Below are 20,935 nucleotides of genomic sequence, written 5' to 3'. Positions count from 1 at the left end.
CACACATTCTTTAGGTGCCATCGCCCTTTCTTACCAACAAAACAGGAGAGGAGTAAGGACTATGCCTCGGTTGTATGGTTCCTAACTCCAATAGCTCCTGAACAATCTTTTCTATCTCCTCTTTTTGAAACTAGGGGTATCTGTAGGGTCTTACACTTATGGGAGAAGTTCCCTCCTTAAGGGTGATCCCATGGTCACATGACCTAATGGGCGGTAATCCCCTAGGCTCTGTAAAGACTTGCTGAAATTCCTCCAATAGGGAGGTTAGAGGCTGGGGGATGCTATCCATTGCCTCTTCTCTTATCCCTTCCACTGGTTGTAGCAGGATTCCCTTTCTCTCCAAGTAAGAGAGTTTTCCCTCCACTTCTTCTTCCACTAATGCCTGGGAAGTGAGTCCTTTCAAACAAACAGTTTGGCCATTATGGTGGAACTTCATAGTAAGTTCTACAAAATTCCACATGATTTCACCCAGCGTACTGAGCCACTGAATTCCCAATACAATATCACAGCCCCCTAAAACTAGGGAGTACATGTCAGCTTCAAATCTAGTCCCTTGCACCACAAAGCTTACTGCTGGGCATCTTCCCTCACACCGGATCTCTTCTCCATTAGCTACTTTCACCTTCACCTTCTCCCCACTATCCAAGGTCAGCTTAAGTCTCCTAACCAGAGCTGGATCAATAAAATTGTGAGTGCTTCCTGTATCTACCAGTATCACAAAGGATTGTCCCCTAAAACAACCAACCACTCTCATTGTTTTAGAGTGAGGGGATCCCGTCAGGGCGTGTAGGGTAATTTCCACTTTGTCCTCTCTCGGTTGTTGCTCCACCCCTGCCTCTCCCGAACAATCATGCCCTACGAACTCAGGGGATTCCTCCTCCTTGTTAAAACAGTTGAGCTCATTTCCTTCCAATAAGAAAAGTTTAGCAGCCCCACATTTATGCCCTGGATGCCATTTGGCATCACAATTAAAACATAACCCCTTGCTTTTCTTTTCTCTTATCTGCTCTGGGGAGTATTTGTGGACCTGGGTGTTGGGTTTGGCTGCTGGTTTGGTCACAGCCAGGTGATGAGAGGGGGTAGAGTGCTTGGGTATGATATACTTCTTAGTTGCTAGGAGGTATTCTTCTTGTATCCGTGCCTTGCCATAAGCCATGTGAACATTGATTGAGTTCAAGAGTTTCACTGCCCACCTGATCTCCTCCTTCAATCCTCCCATGAACAAACTGAGCCGATGGCCTTCATCAAGGTCTCTGACTCTATTGGACAATTCCTCGACCTATTCCTTGAATGAGGTTATAGTAGAGGTTTGTTTTAGGTTTGATAACTGCTCCAACGGGTCGTCATAAGGAGCGACTCCAAACTGGGTATGCAAGGCTCTTTCGAATGTCTCCCAGCTTGTTAATAGACCAGACCTCTCCAGGTCCTGAAACCAGATTAAGGCCTTGTCCTCCATGTGGAAGGAGGCCAATAGAACCCTTTGATGGGGTGGAGTTTCATGAAATAGGAAAAAATGATTGACCCTATAGAGCCAACCTGCTGGATCCGAACCATTGAATTTTGGGAAATCAACTCTCACTGTTTTAGTTTGAATCCCTCCTCTATGTTGCTCCCCATTGAAGCTCTCACGGTGTTGGTATCCGAAGTCGTGGCTCGATGTCTCTCCTGGCCCTTCCTGGTCGAGTTTTTGCTTGCCGAGATTCTTCACAGCATCGAAGAGAGCTCCCAACTATTGAGTCACGGTGTTGAGTAGCTTCTACTGTTCGACTTGAGTGATTTTCTACTCTTCTTGTGATCTCCGCAAGGTAGCTATGGACTCCAACATCTGGTTCATGCGAGTTCCCTCTCCCATGGTGGTAGGAGCTTGGCTCTGATACCAATTGTAATGAACCCACTTGAAATGGAATGATATCAACACAATTTGGAATGAACTCAAGTGAGTGATAATTCCTTGATTGAATGAATTACTCGTAAGAGAACGAAATTACAGAGATGAACTAAATTTAATACTTTAATGCATACAAAAGAAATGGAAATAAGAAAGAACAGGTTGGCTGGTTCGAGAGAGCCACTCTCCAGAAATAGAAAAAACAAATTGATTCCCAATTTTCTACTCCCTTGTATTCCCGCTGACCCCTAGCTTTATATATAACAAACTCTAACTACTATTTTGGAATACCCCATGCGCTCTACTGCAGTTGGCAGTTCGGCCCAGCACCCGGCCCAGCTACCACATGATCCATGCCTCGGCCCATGACGATTCGGGCTGTGAAGAGCTGATTTGCGAGTGGCCGACCCGCCCAAGCTCCCCACTCAGTTCGGCCTCTTCTACCAACCTCAGCTCTGAACCCCCGGTCCGAGCTCCCCTGTGCCCACTTCTGCCAACCTCAGCTCCGAACCCTCGATCCGAGCTCCCCTGCACCCATCCGTTTCGTCCGAGCCCCTCAAGCCCTCTGTTCGAGCTCCCCTGTAGCGAACCGCCTCATCCGAGCCCTTCAACCTGCTCGGCATCTTCAATCTGAAGATCAGCTCGGACCCCTTCTGTTCGAGCTCCCCTATAGCGAACCACCTCATTCGAGCCCTTCGATCTACTCGGATTCCCTTCTGGTCGGTATCTCTGACCTTATTCATGACATCGTCTCTAGTTCATTCTCCTCCCACCCTTCACTCTACAAATCGTATCCCTAGGGTTTTCTGTTCTTGGTTTCTTCTTTCTTCTTTCTTCTTTAAGCTTCACAAATTGAAACCGTGGGTTCATTAGCTCTTATTCTCTTTCCTAACTCTTCTCTCCTTTCAAGACAAGCAAAAACTTTTAACTCCTATTTTTCCCTGTTTTCAAACTCTCCACGAGACCTACTCCACGTCTCTGTCTTAGTCTCCCTCGGACCTCACTCTCTCAACAACTTCGACCAAAGCCCCATATTCTATTATGATGACGAACGAACGACAACCCAGGGGGTTTCTGGAGGAAGACGGTGATCAAAGAACTCCGGCGAGGAAATATCTTTGACTTCCGAAGAAGCCGAAAAATATAAGCCCTTTTTTCTAACTCCCTGTTTTGATTTTTCTTTTGTTCTTTTAGATTTTTGTTAGCGGTTTGATGGGTGTGTGTGGATGGTCGGATTGTTGTTCTCTGTTTGTGTTGTTGGTGACGTGTGGGGATTCTCAGGCTAGGGTTTCGGGCAGGAGATAGGGGACGAAGACGAGTCAACTCGTCTTTGATCTGGTGAGTGGGTAACTGTTGACTCGTGTGAGCCAACTCAGCGAGGTGTGTGAACTCGGGTGACCCCGAGGGGGTCACGTGACCTCAGTCACGTGTGCGTATAGGTTAGATTTTGGAAACGGGCTTGAGGTTAAACCTTTTTTTAAAAATGGTCTCGGGGGTTAGATTTTAAAATCGGGCTTTAGCTTAAAACATGGGTAATGGGCTGGGTGTTTTAAAAATGGTCGCAGGCCTGGTGAAATATTTTGGAAACTGATGGGCTGGCCTAAAGACTAAAAATGGGCTTTGGGCTTGGGATATTTTTTTAGGGAGTCAGCGGGCTTGGTTTTGAAACAGTTCTGTTGGGGGCTAGTTTTAAAACATTTTGGGGCCGAGTATTTTTGAAAAAATGGAGTTGCTTCTGTTTCGAAAGGGTTATGGGCTTGTTGTTTTAAAAGGGGTTATGGGTTTGGTTCCTCTGAAGTGGGAACTGGGCTGGTTGGATCTGGCTCAACTCATTAGTGAGGGTCAGGGTTTGGGACTTGAGTCGGGCATGGGTTAAATGGGTTCAGGTTCAGATCGGAAGATCCGAACCGTGATTCAGGTTAGAGACTTGGATCGGAAGTTAGGATCTAGTTCCAGGGGTTCGGTTCAGGGTCCGGGGGACCCGAATCTCAGTTCGGATCTGAGCTCAGGTTCGACTTTCGAGAACCTGAAAAAGGGGGAGGGGAACTACCCACATTCATACACACACAGTACACGGCTTGGCACAATTTGACATCCCAAAATTAGGATATGGAAAGGAGATTTACCGAAGGTCTTGTGCTCCTTCGGTCTTCTTCTCTGGTGGGTAAGTCTGAGCTAGTCTATTCTGGTATCTGGTCTGGGTGTCTGCTTTGGCTTCTCTCCGTTCCTCCGCTTTCCCTTTCTTCTTCTTTGCTCTCTGCAACTAAGCGGAGTTTCCTTCTATGGAGGTTCTCCAATTCTCACTTTTCTCTCCAAATTCTTGCAGAACTTTTCTATTGTAGCTCTCTGATTTTGGTCTCAATTTGGCAAGGTCTTTCTAATACTCTCGTGAGTCTCCAGCTACAGTGCCAAACTCCCCATTCTCAGGGCTCAATTTGGCGCTAGAATTCCCTAACTAACTGTTTTCCCCTTTATTCTCTGCACTGGTAGGAATATTTCCTTAACAAATTTTGTTTTGCACATGTGAATTTCTGCATTTTTTTTTTTTTATTTTGAATTCCAATTAACTAATTTCATTGCATTTTATGCGCGGGTGAATTGGAAGATACAGGTGGCAGCCTCGGAATGGAGGAGACCTGGAATCCCATCTGCATTATTTGTGTATTTTTGTATTTTGTTTTTGATTTGGATGTACCCCGAGTTGCTTCCCCTGCAACTATTATTTGTACACTTGGAATATTTTCATGTATGTATGTATGTAATCTTTACAGTACTCGGGCATGTGTCCGCACTTTTATATTCTAACTTGCAATTCCCCAAGTCAAAATTAGATAGTTTTACCCCTAAGAAAAACCTAGTAATTAAAATGAACTTTAAGACTCCAAATAAAATTGGTACTGAAATTAAAGGACCCACTCAATTAAAAGTTTAATTAAAAATTCGAAAGAATCAATTTCACAAATTAAATATTTAAAACTCAAAAAAAAAAAAACAGGACTTAATTTTGAAATTCATCATAAAAACTAAGCTTTGAAAACACCACCCAATGAGGGGATTAATTTGACATTGTGGGACCTATCCTAAAATTTAAAAGAGATTATTTTTGCAAAAATTAAGAAACTCAAGAATGAAAGAAAAAAAAAAAAAAAGACTTGATTTTTGAAACTCAACTGAACACTAAAAACTAAACCTATATGAAGAATTGATTTTGGAATAAGAAGGGATTAATTTAACACAGCTTATTTTACAATTATAGTAAAAGAGATGAAGTTTTGTGACTAGAGAAATTTTTATAAAAACAATTATAGTAAAGGGACTCAAAAGTTTTCCTAAAATAACGGGACTTAACCTAAAATAAAAAAAATTATTTTGAAATAACTAGGACTCTAAATTGGATTCAAACTTTGGGAAGGATTCGATTGAAAATAAATCGAGGCTCCATGCTTGGAGTTAAAGTCAATTTTATTATGCTGGGTTTCTCAACAAGGCTTGTTAAAAATTAGGGTGTCTACAATCTTGATCCTTCTTTTCTTGCTTGTCACTATTATTTTTATTTTTTCTCTTTCACTTGTAATAGTACTTCTTGATATGACCATTTTTACCACAATAATGATAGTCAAGATTTTTAAATCTTGACCTTGACTTGCTTATACTTTTACTTCTTCCCCTTTCATTTTTGTATCGGCTTCTCCTCTATCTTCTGTAACAAGTATATGGATATTATCTGTACTCATTTCTTTCTTTCTGGTCTCTTCATTAAACAAGTTATCTTTAACAAACGATATGGTCAACACACCATTTGGGTTTGAGTTGCGAAGAGATATTATAAAAGTTTCCCAACTATCTGGCAAAGAACTTAATAGCAACAAAGCTTGTAGTTCATCATTTAATATTACCTTTATGTTGGTTAACTAGTTTACCAAATTCTGAAAATCGCTCAAATGCTCAGTAATAAATTTTTCTTCTCGAAGTTTCAAATTTACAAGCTTTCTAATTGCAGAAACTTTGTTGTGAGTAGTCTTTATCTTATAAAGACTCTCCAACTTTTTCCAAAGTATTTGGACATCTGTTTCTTGAGCCACATGATGAAAAACACTATTATCCATCCACTGTCTTATTATGTCAATTGTTTTTCTATGCATTTTCTTCCGGTCAGCTTTAATTTTTTTTTTTTCGACTTATCGTTACCTAACTCAATCAGATCAAATAAATCCTTACAATAAAGTTTTTTTCAACTCAGTAACAAAATTTTCTTTTCGAAGTTTCAAATTTACAAGCTTTCTAATTGCAGAAACTTTGTTGTGAGTAACCTTTATCTTATAAAGACTCTCCAACTTCTTCCAAAGTATTTGGGCATCTGTCTCTTGAGCCACATGATGAAAAACACTATTATCCACCCACTGTCTTATTATGTCAACTGTTTTTCTATGCATTTTCTTATAGTCAGCTTTAATTTATTTTTTTTTCTAACTTATCGCTACCTAACTCAATCAGATCAAATAAATCCTTACAATAAAGTTTTTTTTGGCTCAGTAACAAATTTTTCTTCTCGAATTTTCAAATTTACAAGTTTTCTAATTGCAGAAACTTTGTTGTGAGTAGTCTTTATCTTATAAAGACTCTCCAACTCCTTCCAAAGTATTTGGACATTTGTCTCTTGAGTCACATGATGAAAAACATTATTATCCACCCACTGTCTTATTATGCCAACTGTTTTTCTATGCATTTTCTTCCGATCATCTTTAATTTCTTTTTTTTTTTTCTGACTTATTGCTACCTAACTCAATCAGATCCAATAAATCCTTAAAATAAAGAATATCCTCCAGTTTTGGTTTCCAAGTTGAATAATTTGAACCTGTGAGCTTGCACATAGTGTGTAACACCCCAATCTCGAGAGGTTTGAGATATTAACTTTTTACTACTGATTTACAGTGGAAGCAAATAAACTCAATTATTATTAAACTAGAGCGTTAATTATCCGTATTACAATCATTTATTTCAAAAGAAGAAAAATTACATAAGCATAAATATCTAACATCATACTAATATTTCTAATCAATCTTTATTTTTCTTTCCCCACCCGCATGCTTGTTAAACCTGATTTCCGACATGCCCTTCAGAGTTATCTGAAATAAAAATATGATTGAAGTGAGACGACGCTCAGTAAGTAAATAAGATTATTATTAGTGTGTGGCCAAAATGAGTTTTTTAAAAATTTCGTAAAATAATATTTAATATTATAATTTCAAAACTGCTTCTAGAATAAATATAAATTTAAAAATTTCTGTATAAAACTTTTATCATCAACTATAACAGTAAAATTTTATAATCATATACTATAACTATTAAATTAAATTTTTAACTTTAAAACTGTATAAATATATAATGATAAACATACATATACTTTTCCTTATACGTTTTCTTTAGATTATCATTTAAGCACTGGAATGATCATTTTCATGTAAACTTACACTTTTCTTTCAATAATCAATAACTTTGTACACGTAATTAATTATGTATAAACATATATTGTAAAAACCACCCTTAGGCCTGTTTGCCGTAAGTCATGTTTACCCCTATGACTAGGTTGTGTGGTCCGAAAAATGGATTTAACTGGTTTGCCAATCAAACTAAATCAACATACGTAAACTTTAAGTGAGATTTTCCTTATTAAGTCCTGATCCGGAACCAGGTGTGTACTCAGGAGAAATCCACTAACATAAATAACCACTCTGTAAACAGTGTGGGTGCACTCTGATCCGTATAAACTTTAAGTTGCGGTACCGAACATCTGTAACTTTGAACTTTCGTTGCCATAAGGGGTTTAAAAATCATCTTATTATAATTTATGCAATTTAAAATAATATCATAAAAATCTCATCTTTACTCATATTTTCATAAAAAAATGTAATGTAAAAATAAACTCATGCCACACAATTTTTGTGTTAAAAATATATATAATTTTATTTTTTAATAGAAAGAAATACTGAAAATTTACCCGAGGGGATTAGAACATTTCTTAACCCAAAAATAGATACAAGTATATTAAAGATAGAATTGGTATAATTAAATATGCGTAAAAATAAACTCATGGAAATTTTGTGGAACTAATTAACATAATTGAAATTTACTTATAAAATAAACTCGGTTATGAATTTTAAATAAAAAAAAACTAATATAATCAAATTTTACTTACCTTCTTCTTTTACCTTGTGCTACGAACACAATAACTATCTCTAAGAAATGAGATCGAAAATAGTGGGTGAGTGAGAATTTAAAAATTCTCTCTCCACCACAAATTCTTTCACTCACTAATCTTTCTCTTCCTCAGAAAAATTGTTATGAAAAATGAAGGTTGAGAGCTTCCTATTTATAGGAAAATTTTGGGGAAGAAATGAAATTTATAAAAGTGTGGGGAAATAAGTGAAATTATATATATATTTAAAATTAAAGAATGGGCAAGGTATAAGTTGAGTATGGGATGGGGATGGAGGCCATTCGGGAGTACTTGCCACCATTCCCATTAAATAAATTTTTAATTAATTACTTACCTAATTAATTAATCAATTAGTTAATTAATTATTTTATTATTTTATTATTTTTCTTAATCATTATTATCATTATTATTATCATTGTTATTACTTTTAAACTATTTTTAGTACTTATTTATTTTATTATTTATTTTTGAACAAGAATTAAATTTGAATTTTGAAAACTCATGTGGGTCCCACATGATTTTGTGGGCCCCACACAACTTCGAGATCCAAATGGATCCTACATAACTCGAATAATCCTCATACGATTTTATGCGGTCCTACATAACTTTGAGACTCGTGTAAACCTCTACATGGCTTCGGGACTCATGTGGGCCCCACACAGTCTTGTGTGCCCCGCATAGGATACTTAAATTATTATTATTTTATCATATATTTCTACAGATTATGTCAATCAAAACATTATTTTATGTACTTATTTACGTATATAAATAGTGTCTACCCTATTTTATCCTATGAAATTTCATTTTGACCAGGCCGATCTCCAGGGAGCGACTGAGCCGCAATGGTCTCTGAGCACTCGCTTAGACAAGATCTTTCTTAAGCATCCAACATGGAATCAAGAATCTTAATAGAGAAACACTTTCGTTTTAATACTAACTATTATTATTATTCATTTTTTTTTTCTTGGGTTATTACATAGTACTTATGTTGTCTTTGTCCTCCATATTTTATATGAACCAAACTCTGATACAATTTTTTAGGACTGGAGGAGCCCATGGACGAGCTTGATACACATGGGTGAACACCAACTTGACCCAAAAGTTTAAGCCTATTGTGTCTTGAGCCCAACCATATATATAAGCACCCATCATCCACTCAATTTTTCCAATGTGGGACAAACTCACAAGTGGAATTCTCAACAATCTCCCCTTCACTGGTGAGCTCCAACTGCTCCTCCTTGAATGGAAACTGTCTCCCTTACGGAGTAATCCCGATTCTCCAACAGTTATTCAAGTGGGCATTACCACCGCGCCTTACGTTACGTGCCTCGGATTGCATTCCACATGCCTCCGAACCAATCCTACTTCCCATGTCTTGACCCTATTCCAATCCATCTTCCAAGCCTAGATGATCCTTATTAGCCTTGGTCATACTCTTGGTCCTCATTTGTTAGCACGTTAGGAGAATTAACTTTATGTCTCGAGTTTTACAATGTCGCTCACTTAGAGTTACAAACCGTTGGCTTTGATACCTTTTGTTAAGACCGGAGGAGTCTATGGGTACGCTTGATATACACAGTTGAACACCAACTTGACCCAAAAGTTTCAGCCTATTGGGTCTTGGGCTCAACCATGTATATAAGCACCCATTATCTACACAAATTTTTTAATGTGGGACAAACTCACAAGTAGAATTTTGAACACAATGAACGTACTTAGAAGGTTGAATAATGCAAAGTTGCATTATGCCACTATGTAAATGAATGTTTCCTATCAATGGGAACAAGTTGTAGGTCCAATTGTGTCAGAAATTTACTTAATTTAACCATAAAAAAATAAGAATGAATGGAAAAACTCAAGCAATTGAGAAATTGCACTTGAATTAAACTTTAGTGATATAATTAATTTATTTAAATTAATTAATTATTTGTCTTACCCACTCTTAATGATCTCTTACTCTTGCTCTTAGAAAAGAAAAGAAAAGAAAAAAATCTAAATACAAAAATTTGGACTTATTAAAGTGTTTTTTTTTTGTCTTCTTTTTCTTTATATACACCCTTTCTTGAATTGTTAGTTGTGTTGGGGACACAAAGACAACTTATAGCACAATTGATAAAGAGGCTCAAAATTGAAAGAAATAAAATAATACAAGAAATTTTTGTTGTTCAACACTAAACTTATATGACCACAAGCAATTCAGAAAGAATTTAATGTGATTATTGAAAGTGACTCGCGAATTGTAGTTGATTGGTTTTAGAAAGGTAGATGTACTTTGTGGTATCTTTGGGAATTTTGGGAGGAGCTCGTTGTGGAGTTAGAAGGAGTGAATGTCATGGTGTTGCATCAATATAGGGAAGACAATAGTGTGACTGATTTTCTTACTAAAAAAGGAGAAATGAGAAACAATGTAATTTACGAAAAACAACACCTCCTACCACGTTATCTGAAAGGTATTCTTTGGATGGATAGGTGGGGTCTCGTTTCCGTTCATAGTTAGTTCAACTCTAGAGTTTCGTTTGATGTCTTTTGTTTTATTTTTGGGTTGTGTTTATGTTTTTATTGTCTTTGTTAGGTATGTTGAGCTTTGCTGTCTTAGTTTGGTGGGTTGCTGGTATTGGTTTTTTTTTGGAGGGTTTTTCTATACTCTCCCTTTTGTTTTTATCGTGTAACCAAAGTATTCCTCCGTCAAAAGTGAGGATATATTAATAAATAAATGGAGGTGTCGTCCTCTTTTACCAAAAATAAAAAATAAAAAAATAAGAAGCAATTCAAAAAGAATTTAATTACTATCAAGGTGTAGAAAAAAATACAACAAGAGAGTACACTCCTCTTCCCACAATTGTGAATAAATCACAACCTTTTCCTAACACAAGAAAAGAAATTTCATATAGTAGGGAGAACCCGAGGTAAACCTCCTTTTCGATTCACTCTCTCTTTAATCTTGAACTCACACTTACCCTCTCACCCACATGACAATGAGATCCATTCCTTATATTGAGATTTATCATGCAAACAATGTCCAATCACACCATTAATAATCATTTTACATTTGCATTGACAATTGTTCTCAAAGTTAAGACATGACTTTGAAACTTTTATGTTTGGGAAGTTAAGTTTTCATATCATCCACAAGGAATTTTGTTAGTCAGTTAATGGAGGTGATTAAGGAGTATGAAAATTGGACTGACTAAAGGGTGAATAAAGATAAATCAGCTATTTTTTTCTCAAACAAGTTGGGTGTTCAGAGGAAAGGAGAAATTCTTCAAGAGATTGGTTTTATTGAGGCTAAATTTCCTTTTACGTATTTGGGTGTGCCAACAGTGGATGGTAAATTGAAAGGCTGTCATTTTGACCCTTTAATCCAAAAAATCAGTAAGAGAGTTGAGGGCTGGAAAAGTAGACTGTTGTCTTGAGGAGGTCGTCTTGTTTTGTTGAGACATGTGCTTTCAAGTATATCATTGCATCTGTTAGCTGTTCTAAATGTACCGAAACTGGTGATTAAAAAGATTCATGGTATGTTTGTTTCTTTTTTCTGGGGATTTAAGGATGGAAAAGAAAAAATAAAATGGAGGGCTTCGAAGAAATTGTGTGTTCCTGTGGAGGAGGGGGGCATTGGAGTAAGAGACATTTCAAAAGTGCAACGGTCTTTATTCATGAAGTTTGGTTGGCATTTATTAATGCAGAATTCTTTATGGGCTAGATTTTTTAAAGCTAAATATGTGAAAGAAGGACATATTGCTCTTTGCAAATCGCATGGATCGAATTCTTCCTTTTGGAGGAAAGTTCTGCAGGGTATGCCTGATCTGTTAAGTAAATCTAAGTGGCAGGTTAGAGAAGGAGATGTAAAATTGTGGTATGATAAGTTTCTAGATTCGGGACCTTTGTTTGCAAATTGTCCAAATGATGCACAATCTCATATCAAATTAAAAGATTTGGTTATCAACAATGCGTGGGATGTGGAAAATTTGCAGAGGATTCTGGGGTTTAGTAAAGCGGATGAAGTGATGGAAAAGGTGGGAAATCTTAGAAATTCTTCGGACATTTTGTTATGGCTCCCGGAAAAGGATGGCTGCTTTAATACAAAATCCGCATGGGATGTTATCAGAGTTAGAGCTCCAAAATTTGATTGGGCTAAGTGGGTTTGGAACAAATGGTTATCGAAGAAAATTTCTATTTGTATGTGGAAGGCTGCTTTTGAGTGCCTAAGTGTTGATGAAAAGGTGAGAAAGGTGGGGGTCTCTTTGGTTTCGGCATGCAATTGTTGTGAGATGAGGCAATTAGAAGATTTGGAGCATGTGTTAAATAAGGGAGACCTTGCTTCTGAGGTTTGGAGGAAGGTTTCGGTGGAGGTAGGTGTTCCTTTCCTTAGGCAACAAAGTTGGAAAGAAAGAGTCCAAATGTGGTTTAATACGGCTTCTAGGTTCTCTCAACTGGGTTCATTGATGAGTTTGATTCCTTGTTTAGTAGTTTGGAGGCTGTTGAGAAGGAGATGTGTGGCTAGAATAGGAGGAAAATTAGAGAGTAGTACTGATGTGTGACTCTCCATTAAGTATTGGGTAGGGGTTTTGAGTAGGAACATGACAGAAATGGTTCAGTTAAAGGATACTGATTTTCGAGTTTTGTAGAATTTGGAAGTGCAAATTGTGAATAAAAGAATTAAAACTATGCAAAGTGTAAGATGGCTAAAACCGAGGCAAGGGAGGTTAAAAGTAAATTTGGATGGGAGCAGCCTGGGGAACCCAGGGTTGGCGGGTGGTGGTGGCATCCTTAGAGACCATATAGGTTCTTTTGTATTTGGTTTTTTAAAATATTTTGGTTCTTGTTCAAATAATAAAGCTGAATTGAGAGCTGTGTTGGAGGGAATAGAGATTTGCAAACAGTTGGGTCAACCCTGTATCGATATTGAATGTGATTCGAATATTGTAGTTAATTGGATTAGAGTCAGGAAGTGCTCATTGTGGTATTTGTGGGATTTTTGGAGCAGTTTATTGGTTTATTGGAGGGAGTGGATTTTTCAATAAATCATTCGTATAGAGAAGGGAACAAAGCAGTAGATGCCTTGGCTCGACAAGGTGCTATGGGGAGGAATAATTTGTTTACAAATAGTAGTCAACTCCCTAGAGTTAGCAATGGTTTGTATAAATTGGAGAAGATGGGTATGACTTATATGAGGTATGTTTAGCTAATTTTCTTTTGGTTTTTGCTTATGCTTTTTGCTGTTTATCTTTTGTTTTGTTTTGTTGTGTGAGATTTGTTTTGTAGGTCGTGATTTGTTTCGTTTTGTTTGGACTTGTAACCCGATTTTGGCTGGATGTTGGTGTTGTTCTTTGAGAGATTTTTAACGTTTGTCTTTTGTTATCTCTCATTGATTGTCTTGTAACCACGGTATTCCTCCGTCAAAAGTGAGGGGTTATCAATAAATAAATGGAGGTACCGTCCTTCTTTAAAAAAAATAAAAAAAATAAATAATCATCCACAAGGAATTTTCAAGAAAGAAACCACCAATTTACAAAAGTCAATCAAGTAGGCTTTGAAAAGACATGAATAATTTAATTAGCCATAAAAACAAACTTACCAGGACAACCAAACATTTATGCTCCATGTAATAATCAACTTCCAACACCCTTCTTCATTCCATTTTTATTTTATTTTATTAACACTTAGATTATTACCGATTTTAACTTTTAGAAATGAACATTTATCACTACTAGTCAATTAGTTGGTCTAACATATGTCACAAACTCACAAGATTTTTATGAAAAGAAAATATATATAGAAAGCCTTACTTACCAAAAGAATGTTGGCCTAGCAAACAAATCAATGTGGGATGCAAGCTTTATAAGTGAGGATTTCATATGAAGATTTTTTTTTTCTTTTAAAAAAATGCAAGTGTTTGAGTAAAAATTGACAAGGTTTCTTTGGGGAACCTACTCCAATAACTCTTCATCATGAGTATCTATTTAAAAATATACTTTAATCACATGAGTGCTTGACTTCAAACTTTTATTCCTTTTTTTTTTTTTTTTTTTTGAATTTCGCCGGGTGTCCACAACCGTCAACGACGTCCGTTTTACGGTCCGCCGCACCGGTCATGACTAATCCCACGCCCTGTAGCGGTGGCTCCACACACACCACAGAGGGGTAAATTCAGGAGCCCGCCGCAAGGATCGAACCCGGGAGGCATTTCTGCTAACCGTCAAGCGGCACTTCCGGAATTCGCCCCTGCCAATTGAGCTGCGCCCTGGGGGCTCAAACTTTTATTTCTTACTTCATCCTAAGTAGTGCTTGGCTTCAAAATTACAAAATTAATTATTGATTAAGCATGAGTGACTTTTTTTACATGACTTCATTGTAGTTGTGTTATTTTTGTGTAAAGTTCAAGTATTTATTATTTTAAGAAAATATAAAAATTAATTTCTTGCATGACATTATGCAATGCAAATTATTTTCTTGCCACTCTATCCAAAATTTTGATAGGATCGCCATTATTTTCATTCAATTAGTCATAATTTTTAAATCTTATGTAATCCTAAACCAAAAAAATTCTTGACTTCAATATCTGTTTATAAACAATAGAATTCTACCTTAAGATAATTAAGTAGGAGAATATATTAAGAAAATTGAAGAAGATGAATTCTTTTGATCTTAAAAGAATTGGGAGAGGATTATAATTATGAGTCAGCTATGAACATAAATCATGCATTAGTTTCTTCATTTGGAAGAGACTGCACTTAAGAGAGAGAGGATTACTTAGGAGGAATTAAGAGAACACGAAATTATAGGTCAGCTAAGAGCATATAATGTAGAGAAAATCAAATGAATTTGTTAAGAGCCAATAATAATTCTAGAATTTATGCACCAATCAATTATAAATTAATTGTATGATTAAATAATTCTAAAATTTGAAAAACTAGGAATTGAGCTTTGAAGCATTCCGAGGTCGTAATTATCTCTTTTAATACATGCAATATACTCTCAAGCTCATATTTTGTACTTTTCCTCTTTAGGCCAGAACATAATAATTATTTTGATCAATAATTTTGTAGTTGAAGCTAAATGAAAGAGGTCACTATATATAGTTGGTTTTTAATTAAGTCGTTTTTTAATTGCATTTTCTACTTTACTTCTTAACTCAAAGAACGTATTACGTCTTCTATTCTTACCATCAATCATTAAATTGACATGAGATTTGCAATTCAACCTTCAGCAACCTGTTGGTTAACATTTATAAAACTAATACAAATTAAAAACTCAATTAAAAATGCACATTTTCTTTTCTAAATCAAAATATTTATAAAAATATGATTAAAATAACAAAATTAGAAATAATACACATTACAAAAATTACTATAACAAAATTAAATTTATTATGATTATTTTACTTAATTTGTAAATGACTTTATTATTACTTTTTAAAATTTATGTATATATATTTTAATTATATTTATATTCATATGATCATTTATTTTTTATTTTAATTTAAGTTAACAAAAATAATAATTTAATCCAAAAAAACTATTTATGTACATTAAAATTTTTGCCAATACTGAAAATTATAAAATCTAATTTTTAATGTTTTGACAAACTAAAAACTAAGAACAAAATATAAAGAACTGTCAATTGAAACAAATACTTTTTTGTAATTTTTTTTTTTTTTTTACTTGTGGAGAAATAAAAATAGAAAATATACAATAAAAAAAAAATGATACCAAACACGTCCTAAAATATTATACACTTTTTAAAAATTGAATCATACAATTTAAAATCACTTTCACTACCCCAATTCTCCAAACAACTTGGTGTGGGAACATTCATCAAAATGACTTCTTACTCCTAGAGAATGACTGCCACTCTGAAAGCTTCAATGACGTTGATCCGCAATCCTTGCGTCCTGTCTTGGAGCAGATACAAAAGCAGGCTATCCCACACTAAAAGCGACGCCGTTTTGAACTGTTTGACTGCGTGCCACCACCCTCTCCTTTTTAACATGGCTATACCGTGGAAAATTCCACGCCGCCCACTGTCCCCAGTTTGCTTTCCACGCTCCCTGCGCACGAGCCTTCCACCGACTTCAACCCCACCAATCTTGACCCTCCATCTAGTCCCCCGAGGGGGCCCTTCTCCTTTCCTCCCATCCTGACCATCCACCCAGGTCCGCGCCGACTTTTCAAACCACCAAAACGTCAAAAGACACATTTAAGAAGAAACACAGAAACTCACTTGAACCATCACGGAAATGAAAAATGAATTATGAAAGACGAAGATCTCACAATCTCCTCTCCTGCTTATATATATATATATATATAAGACACATTTCGGACACAAACGAAAGCTAAACATTTCCCAAATCGCCACCAGAAAACACACACATGAACAGAAGTGCCATGGAGGCTCGCAGGAGACAGAAGCCGGACGTCGGCGGCCGGTGCAGGAAGCACCCGAAGCACCACCAGTCGCCGGGCGTCTGCTCAGTCTGCTTACGTGAAAAGCTCTCCCAGCTCTCAGGGTCGGTCGCCGGCTCTCGGAGAACCTCCGCGGTGGTGGCGGCGGGGTCTGATTGTTCCTCCTCTGCGTCTTCCTTGTCGTCGTCGTCGGAGTCTTCTTTGTCGGCTTCTTCCTACGCGTCTCCCATGCATAGTCGTCACGTGCGGTGGGGCAGCTCGGAGGCCAAAGGGTACTCGTTCTCGTTTCTGGGCAATAGAATGAGCAATGTGATTACGAAGAGTAGGTCGGTGGTAATGAATGGTTTTGCTCCCGAAGGGGGGAAGAAGGAGAAACGCAGGTTTTGGGTGAAGCTACTTGGGTCGGGGAAAAGTAAGAGGAGAGAGGAGGAGGGTTTGGGGGACTCCAGTGCCACCAGAGAGAGTTCTGGTCCTGTTGGGCTGGTTTGATTCTTTTGTTGATCATGTTTGGGTTGGATATTAGTTTCTCAAACTTTATTTATTTTATTTTTTTGTCAAAAAAAGGGATTTTTGACATTGGATTAATTAGGATATATGTACACATATGGGCGCACAAAGGGGTGTATTGGTAATATGCAGATTTATGTATGATGAATATCTACCCCGTGAAATTATGAGGAAATTAATTAAAGCTCCACACATTACTTGTTTCTTCTTGTAACCATATATAATTAACTGCACATATTGTATGTAGAATATTATTTTGTGTTCATCACAATGAATTAGATCATGATTCTTAATTCTTAATATTTTGTTTGGATGAAGAATTTTATTTATAAAAAGGAGACAAAAAAAATAAAAAAAAGATAAGCAAACATAAACTTTTTCTTGTATTTTTCACTATATCCTGCATTATTAATAAAAAACAAAAATCACCTTCTTAAAATTTAATGAAAATCAAATATTAATGATATTTTTTGTTCTTTTTATTGTATATTTTATTTTTAGTCTTAAGTTTTTTTGATAATGAAACATGAAAATTTGTGGTGCTAAGATTCTAAATTTTCTCCTCAATTAAGCAATTATATTACTCTTTTTTTTAAAAAAAAAAATAGTGGGGTTTTTTAAGACCCTAAACATTCTATTGGAGCTTTAATTAAACCATATTTCACCTTGAGAAACATATTTTACACAAAAAAAAAAATTGATTATAGGATAAAAGAACTAAAGATTACATTTGTTGTGCGGAATGCCTATTTTCAAGAATATTCTAGTTTTAGTAGGTTAGTAATATTTAGTTATACAAGAAATTATGTTATTATTATAAAGTAAATAATAATGTATAATATTTTACTAATCCATAATAAGGAATAGACAAAGAATAACTATTCCCAAATTACATTATGGGAATGTCTATTAATTTCTTTCTTATTACATGTTTGATGAAATAATTAGGAATTTAAAAGGAATAACTATTCACTTAATTCCTAAAATTTAAAGTATATGTCATCTTATTCGAAAAAAATAACTATTTTGCCAAACTAAACAAGCCATAATGATTTTTTTTTTTTTTTCAATTTTAAATCTTCACACCCACACACACCCACACAAATACAATAAATGAATGACACCATTTCACCGTGAAATATGATCGATCATCTATAGACGCTTGAATTCTCTCTTGTACCAAGTTGTTATGAAATGTGTTCCGTTATTGATAGTCACTTGAATGCCCTCTTGTACCAAGTTGTTGTGATCAACAACCTTATACAGACACTTACGGCGTCAGTCCATATAGGTTTGTGTGATTGCTTGACTATCAATTATTGAAAACCTATACCTACTTAGAAAATTAATCAATTCCTAGAAAATTGAGGTGATGTTTATTAATTGAGGGATATGACTTAGACAATTGCTAGCAGTATTTTGTAATAATATTACATAAATATTTAAATCAAGACAAAGTATAAAAATATTTTTAGATACAGTCAAATTGTCAAATTTGGTAGACAATAATACCTTTTTCTTTGTAGGCATGAAGATCTTAGATGCTTATGTAGTCACTGATCTGCCTAGGGCCCTAGGTTTTGCATTTTTAAATTGAAACAATTTGCCTATGCGCTTAGGAACTAGTTAATAGCCTTTCTATTGGAGTACCATGAAACCAGAAAACTTTTAAATCAAGTTATCAATCCCTTTTTATTTTTTATTTTTAATTTTTTTTCTCCCATAGTTATCTCCTTGTTTTTCACTATTCTTTAAAAAACACAGAAAACATAAAGAAAAAAGAGAACATGTTACAGTTTTAGGCACAAGGATTTGAATTCCATCTTTCACTGCATTAGCAATAGTCGATTGCGTAAAATTTGCTTGCAAAGAAGTTGTGAAATATCTGCATGAGCATAGTAATTTTGGTTATTAAGTGGCGATTCAGTATTATTTTATTTTTCTGAAATTTTTTGAACTGCACAATAGTAAAGAAATATTTTGAGAGTTGAGATTTTGAGTTTGAACTTATTTGAATTTAAATAAAATTTAATATAAATAATCTAAATAGGAGACTTTGAAATCACACTCAATGCAAACACCAGCTTTACATTTTCTTCAAAATAACATCACTGAAATGATAGCATTTGTCTCTTGGATATATCCACCGCAGTTTTAAATTACTGATTTCAGAATTCTAAAATGTGGATGCGCATGCATATATATATATATAGTTTTGGCAGAAAGGAATTTGTGGATGGATAGGCACCTGGATGGAAGGTAAAACAAATTGTAAGGCGAAAAGCTGCAGATATGCCAGCCAAGAAAGACAGACAGAACAGGAGTTAGGCAGTCTGCTGAAGCATGTGATGTGAGTTAGCTGGAAAGACTACCCATTCCATCCCAGAAATTTCCTGCTATGCAAAAAGTATATAAATATAAATATATATACACCCACGCACACTTAACCCTTATAATGCTGTCGGCCCAGCAGTCCAACTACTCTCTGTCTATCTGGGCGTGTATTATATATTTTGAGATATTTCAAAATTCTCAAAGTTGATGTTCGTCGCAGTTTCCTGCATTGGGTTCGTGAGTATTCAAGCTTAAAGTGATCAAGCTATTTATTTAATATTAATATAACATTGAAAAAAACAATCAGTCTTAAAAGTAGGGATTATGTAAAAAGAAGTTTCGCATTGTCTACTTGCTTGTTGCTTGCAATCCATGCAAGCTCAGCTCCCACGACCCAAGAACGCATAGTGGTCCCCTCCAGTTGCCTACAATATATCCCTGTTTAAACAAGCATGTTGCTATAAATACTACGTACCTTCCAACTTACAACTATATATATCGCCCGAGATCATGACAGCTGATCTTTTGTCAAGGTGGAATTTCTCATGTACGTGATTGGGATCTTCTTCGTTTCTTCTCTGCCTTCGCCTACACACTTCCTGGAAATCGGAAATTTTCATGCAAAATATTTTATGTTGACTCACAACCAAGTCTAGTTGGAGATTTTCTCCCCCTTTTTCAAAAAAAAAAAAGCTAAAGAAGGGTTTTTTTTTTTTTTTTCTTTCTTTCAAAAAGATAATAAAATTCCCCACCATGCCCTTCATTTAGTGAACTTCTCCTGAAAAGAGGGCAAAAAATTATTTTGGAAACTGGGTTGGTGAATTGGATTAATTTTACTTAATTCTTCGAAGATTTTTGAATTTTTTTTTTTTTTTTTTTTGAGGTGATGGTGCAAAAGTTTTTTTTTACTACGGGGACACTAAAGCTTGATTAAGGTGTTACTTAAACCTATTACAGAGGGGGTCAACAAAAAGCTTACAACCCTTGAGTAAGTTATGAAATTGGAAGAGTATAACTCTTCTTTACATTAATTTAAGACACCCGATATTGGCTACCAAAGAGAGTTCATGCTACTATAAGGAATCCTAGGAAAGAGGTAAGACATCCCACACTCTCACAACTGCACAACTCTTTACACTATTCCTTAATTTCTCTATACTTCTCCTATCCTGACTCAAGCATCAAAGAGGGTTCTTAGAGACCATCGAGGGTCTCCCAAGCTTTTAATTTTTTCATAGATTGCATGTGATTATCACATATTGTGGACACGGAGATTAGGTTCGACTTTTTTTGTCGACAATTTGATGCTATTTGGGAATCAAAAGAGTATTGTTGACATAGCATCGTGACTATTTCACACAATCACTGTTCTAGTTACCTAGAGAGGAACCATTTTCCGTTAACTATAGTTCAATCACCACAAGCTGCTAGTTCGTTGCAAAAAGAAATAGTTTCAATGGAGTAGTTTTTAGCTCTTTCGAAAAAAATGGAGGAAATCTGTCAATACTATACCCGTGTGGCTCATTTTGTTGCCAGCAAATTTGATAATCATTTTGAAAAATAAGTAAGCATAGACAACCAAACCAT

General features: G+C 35.8%; 1 protein-coding gene across 1 annotated transcript; it reads left to right on the top strand.

The window, feature by feature from the left end:
- The first annotated feature begins 15,831 nt into the window (after positions 1–15,831).
- Positions 15,832–17,217, top strand: LOC131161616 (uncharacterized). Its single transcript, XM_058117494.1, has one exon. The coding sequence runs from the start codon at positions 16,475–16,477 to the stop codon at positions 16,994–16,996; it is 522 nt and encodes a 173-aa protein (XP_057973477.1). The 5' UTR covers positions 15,832–16,474; the 3' UTR covers positions 16,997–17,217.
- The last annotated feature ends 3,718 nt before the right edge of the window (positions 17,218–20,935 follow it).

This window comes from Malania oleifera, chromosome 8 (genome assembly GCF_029873635.1).
Source record: "Malania oleifera isolate guangnan ecotype guangnan chromosome 8, ASM2987363v1, whole genome shotgun sequence".
Lineage (NCBI taxonomy): Eukaryota > Viridiplantae > Streptophyta > Magnoliopsida > Santalales > Ximeniaceae > Malania > Malania oleifera.
This window is presented reverse-complemented; position numbering and strand designations above follow the sequence as displayed.